At 41.8% G+C, this 15,978-nt stretch overlaps 1 protein-coding gene across 4 annotated transcripts in view; it reads right to left on the reverse strand.

Moving 5' to 3' along the window:
* RNASET2 (ribonuclease T2) overlaps positions 1 to 15,309 on the reverse strand; it is a 31,398-nt gene extending 16,089 nt beyond the window's left edge. Inside the window, exons 1-3 of one of the 4 annotated variants that reach the window (XM_072856244.1) lie at positions 15,192 to 15,309; positions 8,209 to 8,313; positions 5,564 to 5,630 (exon numbers count right to left, since the gene is read on the reverse strand). In XM_072856244.1, the coding sequence (XP_072712345.1) occupies positions 5,564 to 5,630; positions 8,209 to 8,297 (156 nt within the window). In that variant the 5' untranslated portion in view covers positions 8,298 to 8,313; positions 15,192 to 15,309. The other 3 variants (XM_072856242.1, XM_072856245.1, XM_072856246.1) reach the window with 3 other exon arrangements.
* Between the last annotated feature and the right edge of the window lie 669 nt (positions 15,310 to 15,978).

Raw genomic sequence — 15,978 nt, forward strand, 5'->3', positions numbered from 1 at the left:
TGTGCTGGCAGAACTGTGAGGTCAATGCAACCTACAACGCATTAGTTCACACTTTGCATGCTTTGGCCAGCTTCATTCATCCTTTTTAGTTCTAGCCATAGTATTTTTTCCAATGTTCATTTTAAATCAATATCGTAAAATGAGCAAACACTAGTCTGAGAAGCTGGGTACCCCTGCTGCTTCTGCAAAAACACTTCTTGTCAGCCTTCCTGTTTATCATACTGATTGCTGAAGGATTAGTTCAACTTCAGGCAACCTTCGACTTGAAACAGAGTTACAAATGTGTATTTTCAAGCAGACATTGGACCCCAGAAAGCCTTCTATATCTATATTAATTTGAAAAAGGAACATTGTTTTCTGTTTTTAAGCAGTCTGATAATCAAACCAATGCAAATTAACCATACATGATCTATAACACTGAGAAAAGTGCCAGCCAGCCTTTATAGCAGCCACCATGCTGAGAGGGAATGCTGCAGCAGAGAGATTAGCCTATTTGTAACAGCAAGACATGGGACAAACAGTGGCTGCTAGAAGCGTGGGAGCTCCTTTCACCTCTCACATGCCAAAAAGTGAAACACCATCAAACTCTCACAGAAGCGTTACCTGTAGAGTGACCCAAGTTACAAATCCCTTGGTATAGCAGCTTGTACATAGGAGAGGGTAGTGCTACTGGATCACACACAGATACCCCAAGTTTAAATAAAAAGTCAGCTTCTGGGAAGTGAAATATTGAACCCTGCTCTCCCTTTCAACCACCTTGTTTAAGTAGGCCATCTGTTTAATTAAGATCAATTTTAAGTGTTATTTTGTATTGAAACATCACAACTGCTATGAAAAATCCTTGCTTTTGAAACTGTGCAGAGAGTTCACCTCTTCAGTTTCTCTCCCCCAAACAGTCTGTAATTATTCCCCTTCCTCCTTCCCACCACCCCCTGGGGTAAAACAAATCAATGAATGAACCAAATCTGTAAGAAAAAATTTGTGAAGAGGGAAATAAAACAAATTTACTTCTTGTTGAACACCTCTCTCGCATGAGATAAGCTAAAACCTTTCATGTGTTTATCCTTTCAGAAGATAAAGACCCACAAAAACATCTAAACAAGACCTTATTCACAGAGAAGTTGGAGGCATAGATGAAGAGTTATGAGTTACATGGGCATTTAGGAAAAAACTTTCTTTTGTTCCAAAATAGCATATGTCAAGAGCTGGACTCACTTTGACACACCTGGCTTAACATACAAACAAAGAAATAATGGTATCACTTTATCTAAGGAACTTCCTCATTTAACGCTAGATCACAATAGTGTATTGCCCCCACCTTAGTCACTTCAATTCTTTCTATATTATGTAACTACTACTATTTTTAACAATAAAAGAAGAAAACATAGTGTCTCTATTATTCCTTTAAGCCTTTGCTATAAAATTATTGCCAAAGCCTGAAATTAGGAAAACCTTTTACCTCCTATAAAGAAAAATTAATTTCATCTGCTGCTTAACACTACATTCAAACTTGAATTCATGCTGTTCCGTTACTAGCCTATTCTGTTGTCCTTTCGATTCTTTCATTTGATCAGCACATATGTGCCGTAAAAGGCAGATCACAACAGTGTTTAGTACCCATTTCTTTAACATCCTTCCCATTCTCAGAGGAGGAACTGAATAACCTACAAACTTGCACCGCATTTTCCCCATTTCACAAGGAAACACCCACAGAAGATTTTTTCTTTTTGCAATCTCCAAGATGCAAAAGTTGCAATAAATTTCTCTTTTTAACTTCTTGAATTCAAGATCTTCACAACTGTATAAAAAGGGAGTTGGGAAAGTCCCTCCTCTAGCCCTTGAGTTGCTACTATTTCCACCTAACAGGATTCACATTAATTTGTGACCAGAAAGTTTAAGTGTGTGTCCTGGTTTCAGCTGGGATAGAGTTAATTTTCTTCCTAGTAGCTGATGTAGTGCTGTGTTTTGGATTTAGCAGGGGAATAATGTTGATAACACACTGATGTTTTAGTTGTTGCTAAGTAATGCTTACACTAGCCAAAGACTTTTCAGCTTCCCATGCTCTGCCGGGTGCACAAGAAGCTGGGAGGGGGCACAGCCAGGACAGCTGACCCCAACTGGCCAAAGGGCTATTCCATACCATATGGCGTCATGCTTGGTATAGAAACTGGGGGAGTTGGCCGGGGGGGCAGCAATTGCTGCTCGGGGGCGGGCTGGGTGTTGGTCAGCAGGTGGTGAGCAGTTGCATCACTTGCTTTTTTTCCTTTGGTTTTGTTCCTCTCTCTCTTTTCCTTTTCATTACAATTTATTATTATTATTATTATTTTATTTCAATTATTAAACTGTTATCATCTCAAGCCACGAGTTTTCTTACTTTTGCCCTTCAGATTCTCTCCCCCATCCCAGCAGGGGGGAGGGTGAGTGAGCAGCTGTGTGGTGCTTGGTTGCCGACTGGAGTTAAACCACAACAGTGGGACATGAATTAGCCACGTGAAGTTCAATAAACTGCACCACAGGCACAATTTATTAAGGGAACATTAAATTCCTAATCACCTGAGGTCTGTGAATTTAGCTTGGATATCTTTGTAGAAGACATAGTCACTTTAGGTCAATTATATGGTACTGGAATTTCTAGTCACATGATGAAGAACATCTCTCTTCCTCCTTCACCCTTTCACTGCAGCAGTCAGTAGTTAAGTCCTGGAGTTATTATTGCTTCCATAATAGTCACTATTTTATTTTAATGGGTTAGTTTAGAAGATATTATTACAAAACACTTACTTTCCAGTTTCAGTTACTAATTGTGCTGATCACACTCAGTATTAAAAAGCACCAGCTGAACACATACAGTTTAAAGCACAGGAACAGCTTGGAGATATGTATTCTCAAATTTCTGCATGCTGAACTGTGCCCATTAAATTTTAAAAAAGGCCGTTTGGACCTTCAAAAGCCTGAAAAACATTTTGAACACAGATATGCAAAACAGGCAGGAATTATGATGTAGGCTATCCACACACACATCAAGAACACAGTATGTAGCAAAGTAGTCTATAATCAGGTTCCTTTATATAGGAAGCATAAACTAATAAGTACTTGCACAAAGTAATGTCTCAAAGGTTTTTTCCATAAATGATATAATGAGCTTTGCAGTTTCCTTCACCCAACTATTTTTCCTTTCAACATCATGTCAACAGTTTTAAACTGAAGAATGACATTAAAAATATTTCCTCCCTGAAATAACATAGCAATCATATATAAATACACTGAATGTGCAGAAAAATCTACATACTTAAAAAAAGCCCACAGTTGAATTTGGGAACTCCTCTTACGTTAACGTTAGCAAAAATAAAGCTGTTACAGGAGTACAGTTGAGATTCTGTTTCTTCGTATGACTCAGTGATGTGAAACTGGGCAAAAAGTCACTTAATATTATTTTAATTTCACTTTTTCTTCACTCCTTTGGAATGCTTCTGTCCACCTCTTACTACAGAAGATCATAAGGAATCAAAAAAGTGTAAGAAAGCCTACATTTTCTGATGCTTAGTATCTTCAATTATTCATTACAATTTCACTGTAAGTTTATAAAGGTTATTTGCCAATTTACCAATAGCACTACCCTAGAATTAAGGGTAGAAGCCACCATGAATATACAGTGGGAAAACTGGTTGGTAGGGGTTTTTTTGGTTGGTTGGTTGGTTTGTGGGTTTTTTTTGGTTTTGTTTTGTGTTTTTTTTTAATTGTTTGCATTTCATTAATGTAAGCAGGGGTTTGCACTGCTACTGACTCTGAACGCCCACATCTGCCAGGCACTACAAACTCCTGAACACCAACATCTCTGCTTGAAGTCAGTAACAGTGGTGTTTATTTAACAGAAAATCAGACACAAATTGCATCAAATCTGCCCTTATTGCCCCTCAAAAACAGGCAAACAAACAAAGAACAGAACAGTGGCCACTCCTTGGTCTCAGTTAGTCATGCACATCTGAGTTTTGTTATTGATACTTCCCCTCCACATTTAACTAGTGCAAAGTACATTACTTTTCCTCAGAAATGTAGGCAGTATGTGACTTTTGCTCCTACTGCTTTTATATGTATTTCCAGAAATAGGAATAAAAAATAAAAAAGTACCTTAAGCACAAAAAATAAGACTCTAATATTGTAATAAAGAAACATAAGTCTCTCAGAATTGGGACCTTTTTGGCTCCAGAGACATTTGCCTGAAACTGAAGCTTCTCTATTATCCACAGGGTTCTTCACCTGTAAATCTGATTACATCTTCCATTTTGAAGTATAGCATATTTTTAACTTAGCTGTATGAGAAGAGGCCTTCGAGTATTTCCAGCATAGGAAAAATGTTCTACTTACCAGATGGTAGTAGGTATTTAATAGCAAAAGAGACTTAAGTAGTACACCTCTTACCTGTGCTTTTGACAGACATATGTGGGAAGGTTGGGTTCATTTTTGGTTCCCACCCTCAAATACAGAAATGCTCAGAGATACCTGCCATAACATCTTTACAGCTCTCTTTTTCCTGACTGAATCCATATTTGATGACTTATCATTGAAACGCTGGAGCCAACATTACAAAGCTAAAACTTCTTGTACAGCAGACAGTTCAAGTACTAATCTGCTGCCTTCAGTTAGACAAGGCAGGCAAGTCTCCTTACAGAGTCTGGTGAAAGTCCAGGATTAAGTTTACGACTAACAAAACATCACAAAATATGTAACAAGCAATTAAGGCTTAGCGTACAGTACGTCCTACATTGACTACTTGTGCTGGTTTTGGCTGGGATAGAGTTAATTTTCTTTATAGTAGCTAGTATGGGGCTATGTTTTGGGTTTGTGCTGAAAACAGTGTTGATAATACAGGGATGTTTTAGTTGTTGCTAAGTAGTGCTTATACTAAATCAAGGACTTTTCAGCTTCCCATGCTCTGCCAGGTGCACAAGAAGCTGGGGGGACACAGCTGGGACAGCTGACCTCAACTGACGACAGGGCTATTCCATACCATATGACATAATGCTCAGTATATAAAGCTGGGGAAGAAGAAGGAAGGGGGGATGTACGGAGTGATGGCGTTTGTCTTCCCAAGTAACCATTATGCATGATGGAGCCCTGCTTTCCTGGAGATGGCTGAACACCAGCCTGCCGATGGGAAGGAGTGAATGAATTCCTTGTCTTGCCTTGCTTGTGTGTGCAGCTTTTGCTTTACCTATTAAACTGTCTTTATCTCAACACATGAGTTTTCTCACTTTTCCAATTCTCTCCCCCATCACACCAGGGGGGAGCGAGTGAGCAGCTGTGTGGTGCTTAGTTGCTGGCTGGGGTTAAACCGTGACACTACTATATCTGTAACACACCACAATCCTGTCTTGTTTACTGCTATTCTGGAGTGCAGAGGAAGTAGAAAGAGTTGCACCAAGATCAGTGAAAGCCTTCATAAAGATATAAGGGCATAAGCAAGATTAAATGCTTGATGGGCTTTGTTCATTCTGTTTTCAAACATTCATTGTCCAAGGCTACCTTTGTAAGGATAAAAGAGAACAAAACACAAAAATCTCACCTTACAGACAGTCACTGGCCAATGATGAGCAAGATACAGCTTTTTCCAGGTATGAGGGTGGTTGTCACTGGAGAAAGAGAAACAAATCTATTTTTCCTCAAGCATTTTAAAACAAGCAACACCTTCAGCCAGCAGCATAATGCTTACTAGTATAATGCATTGATTTTAGAGCTGGTTGTTGTTTATGGCTTCTATCGCAATATTTGAGAATTCCAAACACAGCAGGACCAAACTAACAAATCACATAGAAACAACGTATTTAGAAGCCTGCTAATACCCCCCATTGTTAAACAAATGCCAGTCCTGGCATCCTATCTCCATATGCTTTCTATTTCTTAAATATGGAAGAAACATGTTGTTCTGTTTTATATTTAGGAGAGTGCTTACTGGCAAGCTTTTACAACAATAATAATAATAAAAAAAGGTATTTTTGTTTAGGATGTTAAGAATCTTCTAATTCTTCTTGATTGATATATTAGCTGAAAAAAAAAGTATACAACATTCTTGGAACTGTAACTACTCTTCTAAAAGAGAAAGACTACAAACAGCCACAAGCAATGCAGTTGACACTGCAGGAGATGCAATTGTATCTTGCAAGTGTCTCCAACCTTTCAGATAAAAAAAAAAAAATTCAGAATAAAAATTAAAGTAAAAACCATAAATCTCAAAAATGCTGACTTTATAATTTTATAGACATATAATTCAAATACTACATTTTTAAAATGCTTACTATAAATTAAGTAATTTTTAAACATTTAACAAATAATCAAACTGTGACACAGTCTTAAGGTTACGTAAGGAAGAACTAAAGAAGGAATATCCCATATTTTACAAATGCACTTGTGTTTCAAAGCCTCTTAGAATAAAGAGATCTATAACTCATGGAGGCATCAGTACTATCGTACTCCTATGCAGAGGAAAACAAAAAAAAAGCTTTAAAATTTTGTACAAAAAATGTTGGAAGCCTATATCATGTCTTTACCACTACTACTGAGGCATTTTCCAACAGTTTGGAGCAGATCTATTCTGGATAAACTAGAAGGAGATAAAAAACCTGTTGCTTCAGACACTACAGCAGATATACTTAGCTATTAAGCAACCACACTAAGTGATTAAATAGAAGAGCTAGTGGGAAAATCAACAAAAACAGAACTGTAAATTGTTCAAACTGACAGCACTATGTGCAGTACTGTCAAAATAAATTGTTATTCTCTGGAAGCCAATAGCTACATGTCCTTCATTAGTGCTTGCCAGAGGTTATAGATTTAAAAAAAAAAAAAAAAAAAAAGAGAGAAAGCTAATTCTTCTCAACCTGAGGAAGTAGGGATGCTCCCATGTTACATCAGTTCTCAATTTTTCCCTCTACTTTTGCTAGTTTGTGATGGCCACATTTTCTGTTAAGTATTCACATGTATCTGTGTTTTTTAAATAATTTAGCAGAATAGCTCTGGAAGAAATCAGGCATAGCCACAATGAAAACTATTAACACTTCTAACTGGTCTTTACTGCTGCTGTGGAAACCTGAATAGAAGACTTCCTCAATATTGTAGAGCAGTTAGTTTCCTTGCTTTAAAAAAATCCTTGCTTAGAAAAATACCACCTTTCATCTGTATTTGAAATAGCAGCTGAACTTCTGCAACGACAATCGTGCCAAAAAAAGTTCTCCTAGAACACACCTTTTGGCTAAGTATAGGTCAGAAAATTTTGGTTATTAAATAGAGCAAGTTTTAGAAACTTAAGCTCACAATCGGAATCCAAGGAAAGCCATTTTCAATGCCTATCCAGCTTCAGGGATACCTCTTCTTTTTTTGACCCAAGTTATCCTGCTCTGTGCAGTTCAGCACTGTGCCTCTAGAGCTGCCTCTGCCACCAAGATGGCCAGGCCATAGCCCAAGTCCTGGGGATTCAAGAAACCTCAGCATAGTGTCTAAGCTACCAGCCAGGTGCAATGTAGCCATTATATGGAGTTCAGCACTGAACTGAGCACCCTTAACCATTCTCTTGCCAAAACATTGAAAGGAAGGAGAAAAGTCTATTTCCTAATATAATGCAATAGGAATTTGAGCTTTTACCACAGAAGGGTGTCATCTGGGGCGTGGGTCCCCCCATGGTATTCAAGCTCAGATTTTGCCAAGTGCAACAACCACCAAAAGGCTGCGCAGCATTGATACAGCCCACGTGGGATGCTGTATGAAAAGGAATTTAAAATTTTTGGAACTGAGAATATAGGGGGGAAAAAACCCAAAAGGTACACAGTGTACCAGTTGGTGCAATTCACACCACAGGGATGATTCCAGTTTTTTGTTATAGGTTCCAAAATTATTTCTCATTTTTGCCATTACTACATCACAAGTCTAAATGATTCCTCTAATGCAAGATTGCAAAGTTTTTAAGTGCAATTAATGTAATTTAAGTTTCCCTCTTTTTTCTTGCCGACACATTAATAAACGTAAAGCTTTTCTTAGGCCTGACCCCCACTCCTCCACTTAATTTAGATGCCTCATTTTACCAGTCACCTAAAAGAAGAATAACACATCAAAACCAGCACATAATAAAATAAGAAAATTTACACTCATTAGAAGTTAAACTATTCTGCTATGCACTTAAGAAAGAACTGTCAGATTTCTTTTTAAAGCATAACTTACCTTTGAGTGAATTTATCTGAAGTACACCAACAACATAATGCCATAGAAAACCAACCCAGGAACCAATAATGCAGCTTTGCAGGCTTCATTTTGTTAAGCAAATAGCTATAAAAAGGTGTTAAAAGAAGAAATCTGTTACTTATCCAATGCACTAAATTGCAAGTGTTAACATGCAGAAAAACACAACTACCTCAGAAACAGCAGGTAATATCAACTCTAGATTTACAACCACAGGTAAAATGAGGATCTCTTTCAAAGCTGTGCCTGATTCCCCAGCTTGTATGCTAATTTTCATAAACTAATGGCATCAAGGATGAGATGACGGTTTCCTTTTTTTTCTTTACTTGCACACAGTCTCAATAGAGCCACTTTCCAATAAATAGAGATACATAAATCTTCTATGCAACCATACTTTACGTAATGTAAGACTCTACTTGTGGTCAGCTCAAATGCCCAAAGTGATTAATTAAAGAAACTTTGAACTTAACTTGAATATTCATGTTGGATTGACCAAGGCTGATATTAGAAACTCACTGGAAGTGAAGTATGATGCCCCAGGACGAAATTCTCTCTAAATGCCAATCAACTACTAAACTGATGTTAAAAAAATTGCTGCTAAAACCAGATTAGTTTCTGTTCTTGTTATAAACCTGAGACAGCCTCTACAAAACCATGCACGATTTGCCTACTACCCTGTGAACCCTAGAAATCAGGGGAGGAAAAAAAACCAAATCAACTTAACTTTCACCAACAGGAGGACTTTCACTTGACCCCAGCTGCCTCCTGTATCCACCAGCCATTTCACAGCATTTCAAATGCTATCTCCTAGATGCCTGAAATAAATGTACTTGCATGTATTTACATGCAATTATTAACGCCTCACCAAACCTACTTTCTAACTTTCTCATTTTGAGAACCCTAAAAAAAGCACTACAAGACACTGCGTGTAACCTGTGTGCCCCTTCTAAGATCACTGACTACACAAGTCATATTCTTTTTTCTATGAAGGTTTTAAAATTAATCCTTTCTTATAACAGTCAAATAAAGCCTGTTTTGACACCAGTAAAGATATTGCTGATTCAGCCATTAAGGCTAACTTTAGGAAATTTGGTGTGATTCTGATCCGCGGCTCATTATAAACTAGAGTCCATTTTCCCACCATTATTGCGTGGCTCTGGACCCAGCCTGCAGGCCTCCCCAGAACCCCTACTCCGCAGTTCTGCAAACGCCGTGGCAGAGCTGATGTACGCAGGAGGCAGCCTCCCAGCTTGCAAAATGGGTGGAGATTTCAAAACTGGTGAGGGGTTTAGGCAACAGCTGTAACAGTTAACCAGCTAGATTTATTACAGGGTTTTGCTAAATTGTGAAGAAACTACAGCCTTTACGCTATTCATCTATTTCATATGTTAATGTCTCTCTAATTCGTAATGGACATATTGTCAAGGTAAACAGCTTGGCCTAATAGGAGATATTACTAGATAAATTTTAGTTGGCAGCTGTTAATTTTCCGATCTAGCTTCCTAGAAAAGGCTGGAAGGATTTTCACTCACCAGATAAGATAAGCACAAAAAAATTTCAAATAATTTGGAGTGTGCTATTTGTCTACAAAAGCAGTCAATAATGTAGAAATAATCTTTATCAAAAGCTAGCTAAAGCAAGACATACATCTTGTATTAAAGAAATTGATATATTCACATCATGTACAAAATAATCACAAATAACTAATTAACTGCCAGGCATCCAATTTCCCCAAGAGTTCTGCATTTAAAGTGATCTCAAGTCTCATCACTTGAACAGTAGGAATTAATGATGTGAGATTCAACCTTATAGACCTGTTTATGACTTCATCTACTGTTATTTTCAACTGATAACCAACCAAACAAGATTATTTTTCTGCATGATAAACTATCTACCCAAGATAGACCACTGAGAGATGTAAGGAGTCTTCACGTAAGATTCTGCCCTACCTATAAAAAGCATATTTCTTCAGAGAGCAGAAAGTACAGTTACAAGACAATAACGTCACACACCATCACCATAAAAAGCTGCACTGTACAAGGGTCTGGGAAAAACATCTTAAAGAAGTAGATTATGGAAGAAAAATAAGCCAGTAAACATCATGGCATTTCTTTTGCAAACTGGTATGACTTAAGATGGCAGGCACAAAGAAACTTTTTTTTTCCAGTGACTAAGTTACAAAAAAGCATAAAGGCAATAATCTCTCTTACTCATTGGACTCTTAAGTTTGATGAAATAATGACCAGAAACAGAGGCAGGCTTCAAAAAATCCTGCTATCAGAGAAGTGGAATGTACAGTTTTATTCTGCATATTGCTCTACACCCTGGAACTGGAACGTAGGGACAATAATGACAGTGAGCAGATCCGAAAGGCCCCAATCTGTAACTTTTACATAACAAACCACATTTTTTCCACTGATAAACAATACATAAACTCTAAGGTTTTTGCTTGGAAGCCAGTATTGCAGCTGTCATGACACTATCATGATAGACTGAGTGATTCACTCAAGTTGACCTTCTATTCATCTGTGACATTGATCATGGGAGGTGAAAAGTGCGTCAGTCTCACCTGAAAAGCACCAAATGATGCACATTTGAGGAAATACACATCCAAATTAAAACTGTATTAACAACTAAGCTGTATGAAGTACATCCAATTTTAATAAAAATTACTTCTGTTTACTAAAAATTACACCGGATTACTAATTCCACAAATACAAGAAAGAAGTGATTAACAAATCTTACACCAATTCTACTGTACTAAGAAGAAACAGGGATTTCATATTATGAAAGTTACTTATAAAAAAGTCATAGAATCACAGAATCGTTTAGGTTGGAAAAGACCTTTAAGATCATCAAGTCCAACCGTTAACCTAGCACTGCCAACTGCACCACTACACCATGTCCCTAAGCACCTCATCCAAACATCTTTTAAATACCTCCAGGGACGGGGACTCAACCACTTCCCTGCGCAGCCTGGTCCAATGCTTGATAACCCTTTCAGTGATGAAATTTTTCCTAATATCCGATTTAAACCTCCCCTGGCGCAACTTGAGGCCATTTCCTCTTCTCCTATGGTTTGTTACTTGGGAGAAGAGACTGACCCCCACCTCTCTACAGCCTCCTTTCAGGTAGTTGTAGAGAGCAATAAGGTCTCCCCTCAGCCTCCTTTTCTCCAGGCTAAACAACCCCAGTTGCCTCAGCCGCTCCTCATCAGACTTGTGCTCTAGACCCTTCACCAGCTTCGTTGCCCTTCTCTGGACAAGCTCCAGCCCCTCAATGTCTCTCTTGTAGTGAGGGGCCCAAAACTGAACACAGTCTTCGAGGTTTGGCCTCACCAGTGCCGAGTACAGGGGGACAATCGCTTCCCTACTCCTGCTGGCCACACTATTTTTGATACAAGCCAGGATGCCATTGGCTTTCTTGGCCACCTGGGCACACTGATGGCTCATATTCAGCTGGCTGTCAACCAACACCCCCAGGTCCTTTTCTGCCTGGCAGCTTTCCAGCCACTCTTCCCCAAGCCTGTAGCGTTGCATGGGGTTGCTGTGACCCAAGTGCAGGACCTGGCACTTGGCCTTGTTGAACCTCATACAGTTGGCCTCGGCCCATGGGTCCAGCCTGCCCAGATCCCTCTGCAGAGCCTTCCTCCCCTCAAGCAGATCAACACTCCTGCCCAACTTGGTGTCATCTGCAAACTTACTGAGGGTGCACTCAATCCCTTCATCCAGATCATTGATAAAGATATTAAACAGAACTGGCCCCCATACCAAGCCCTGGGGAACGCCACTGGTGACCGGCCGCCAACTGGATTTAACTCCATTCACCACCACTCTTTGGGCCCAGCCATCCAGCCAGTTTTTTACCCAGCAAACCGTACGCCCGTCCAAGCCATGAGCAGCCAGTTTCTCCAGGAGAATGCTGTGGAAAATGGTGTCAAAGGCTTTACTGAAGTCTAGATGGACAACATCCACAGCCTTTCCCTCATCCACTAGGCGGGTCACCTTGTCATAGAAGGAGATCAGGTTGGTCAAGCAGGACCTGCCTTTCATAAACCCATGCTGACTGGGCCTGATCACCTGGTTGTCCTGTGCATGCCGCATGATGGCACTCAAGGTGATCTGCTCCATAACCTTCCCTGGCTCCGAGGTCAGACCGACAGGCCTGTTGTTCCCTGGATCCTCCTTCCAGCCCTTCTTGCAGATGGGCGGCACATTTGCTAACCTCCAGTCAGCGGGGACCTCCTTGGTTAGCCAGGACTGCTGGTAGAGGATTGACAGTGGCTTGGAGAGCAGTTCTGCCAGCTCCCTCAGTACCCTTGGGTGGATCCCATCTGGCCCCATGGACTTGTGTGTGTCTAAGTGGGGTAGCAGGTCACTAACCATTTCCCCTTGGATTATGGGGGCTTCATTCTGCTCCCCATCCCTGTCTTCCAGCTCAGGGGGCTGGGTACCCAGAGAACAACTGGTCTTACTATTAAAGACTGAGGCAAAGAAGGCATTAAGTACCTCAGCCTTTTCCTCGTCCTTTGTCACTGTGTTTTCCCCCCACATCCAATAAAGGATGGAGATTCTCCTTAGCCCTCCTTTTGTTGCTCATGTATTTATAGAAACATTTTTTATTGTCTTCTACGGCAGTAGCCAGATTAAGTTCTAGTTGTGCTTTGGTCCTTCTAATTTTCTCCCTGCATAACCTCTCGACATCCTTGCAGTCCTCCTGAGTGGCCTGCCCCTTCTCCCAAAGGTCATAAACTCTCCTTTTTTCCTGAGTTCCAGCCAAAGCTCTCTTCAGCTAGGCTGGTCTTCTTCCCTGCTGGCTTGCCTTTCAGCACATGGGGACGGCCTGCTCCTGCACCTTTAAGATTTCCTTCTTGAAGAATGTCCAGCCTTCCTGGACTCCTTTGTCCTTCAGGACTGCCTCCCAGGGGACTCTGTCAACCAGTCTCCTAAACAGGGCAAAGAGTCTGCTCTCCAGAAATCCAAGGTAGCAGTTCTGCTGACCCCCCTCCTGACTTCTCCAAGAATCAAAAACTCTATTATTTCATGATTGCTACGCCCAAGACAGCCTCCAAACATCACATCACACACAAGTCCTTCTCTGTTCGCAAACAACAGGTCCAGCAGGGCGCCTTCAGTTATAATGTTCCAAAAGACTTCATAATGAAGAAAACTTATAACCTCAAAATGAAACATGCACAGATACATAAAAACATTATTTGAAACTAGGCTATCGACTCATTTTCACTACAGATAAAATTCCAAAGAATAAGAATGGCTTTGGGATGACTCTTGGTTTACTATACCTGGATACGAATGCACAGCACTTTTGTGTGTGTTAGTAACTGAGTCAGGACAAGGTCACTTTCAGCTATGTTAGCATTGTTCAATGCTGGTATCAAAATGACCTGCTTATCAAGGACTAGAGAGAACTTGTAATAAATAGTGATGAAATCTTTAACACATTTACTATAATTTGCATTCTAATATACCATCTTGAGGGGGCTACCAATATAGCATATCCTTCTTTTGGATACTAGCAATTAGTTACCTGTATTCTCCCTTATTTTCTTTTTTTGCTTTTAACAACTAGCTTGACTAAAACCCCACATTTATATAAAATTTCCTGGTTTACACTTTAGTGTAGGCATATAAACTTAGAGAACAGAGAAGAGGCTGCACAAGAGCACTTAAGCATTAGCGAGAGGACTCCCACAGCTAACAGCACAGCACACATGCAGAAAAGTATCGGCAACAACAGCCAGAGATGAGAATTAGGGCAGCTAGCCTGGCATCCAAAAGTACAAAAATGAACACCTAAATTAACACCATCTCAAACATGGCAGCACACACTACCTCTGCCACAACGAGTTAGCCAAGTTACAAAACTGTGCACCAGAAGCATTAATTTAATTTATAACAATGCTCTTAGCTCCAGTAACTTTTACATTCACAGCCCACTCCCAGCTAACCACTCTTCCCAAGCCTGAGTGCTGTCTAACTACAAAAATCATCTTAAAGATTTTCAGATGCAATACTCACATCCACTGACACGGCAAGTTTTTTAGCAGAACTTTCTCACTACTTCTCCCACAAAGCACAATTCAAAGCAGAACTTGCACAGCAGTGGTTTAGGGCGAGCCCAGCAGGAGCTCGGTGCTGTGCTTTGAGCTGTCCCTTCCACTGGCTTCCTGGGGAAGTCTTGAGCAAGGCTGCACCTTGCTTTCCTCACATACAAACACACTGCTCTACTTTTAGCACAGTGTTGTAAGATTTAACTTCCTGACACCGTGAAGCGCTTGCTCCAGATAAACAATCATCACATTTTATTATAAGGGTATTTTTATAAATCGTAAAGAATGCAACAGAGCACAGAACCCAAAGTGGGATGCCTGCAAGTGACAGGAGGATGCCAAAGCTGATGACAAGTGTACAAAGTAAAACCATAAACAGAGTTTTTCCAACTCTGTGAAATGCTGCAATTCCTTTAGCTGACTTTCGATTTGCTTCACAGGGAATTTAAGGCAAAAGAAATTAAACCTGATACGATTTAAGTCCTTACCAGTCCTGCAAATCCCACCTAACTTCGTGCAAGTCAGTAATCTCACTGGAGGCAACGGGCAAAAAAGCTTACACAGGAACACCTCGGGCAGGCCCGAACGCTACCTTCCTCCTGCGCGGCCGCTGCCACCGCAGCGCGGCCACACGCGGGGCAAGAGGTGGGAAGAGGGAGCAGCTGGGACGCCGGAGCAGAGACGCTTTCAAACCTGACCTCCGCTGCCTCGGACCCGAGACCTCACCTCACCTCACCTCAGCCCGCCGCTGCTTGGCCCTGCCCGGTACCCGCCGGCCCGCATTACCTCCCTCCCGCTCCTCCGGCCCTGCCCCGCCGGAGCTCCCCCGCGGCCCAGGCCTCTCTTCAGGGGCGGGCGCAGCACCGCGCACGGACGCGCTCTCGACAGGGCTGACCTCGCACAGCCCCCGCCTCGGAGAAGGCTGCGGGCGGGAGGGAAGGCGGGAAGCAGGGAGGGAGGGCGCAGCGCCGAGACCCAGCCACCGCCCCGCGGGGCAGGCCCGCCCTCCCCGGCCCCTCCGCAAGGCCGCACGGGGCCGGCTCCGCCTCCCGCCGACAGCGGCTGCCCGGCCGTGTCCCGCGGCCTGCCTGGTGCCCGGCGCCGGCCCGGGCCCCCTGCCCCAGGGGCTCGGGGTGCCATGGCGCTCCTCGGCTTCCCCAGGGGCTCGGGGTGCCATGGCGCTCCTCGGCTTCCCCAGGGGCTCGGGGTGCCATGGCGCTCCTCGGCTTCCCGCAGCCGGGCGCCGCTGGAGCCGGGTGCCCGGGGAGCAGGCCCTTCTGTGCGCGGGCAAGGCAGAAACAGCGTGCGGCCGCGGAGGAAACCATTTATATGCATGGTTTTGCTCATCCTAATGTTTTGGTTGGTTCTTCTTTAGCATGTTCTATGTTTTAATTATTCGGATTTCCTCCTGAAAATTTGTGCAGCACAGAGGTCTTCAGAGTGCAATGGGGACACTCCGTATTTTAAAGTAATCTACTGAAATAGCAAACAGGAGATTATTGACTAAAGCAAGCCCGGTAAGGGGAACAGAGGAATGCTGACACATGCGTCTGTGGCATACTTCTCCAAAACAGTGAGGGAAGTTTCAAATGGCAACACTCGTGTTTGGAAACAATAGGAAGTTTCTGGGGAAGAAACAGCCCTAAGGGATGTGTCACAAGTATATCAGGCAGGACTTGGTT

This window comes from Ciconia boyciana, chromosome 3 (assembly GCF_034638445.1).
Source record: "Ciconia boyciana chromosome 3, ASM3463844v1, whole genome shotgun sequence".
Lineage (NCBI taxonomy): Eukaryota > Metazoa > Chordata > Aves > Ciconiiformes > Ciconiidae > Ciconia > Ciconia boyciana.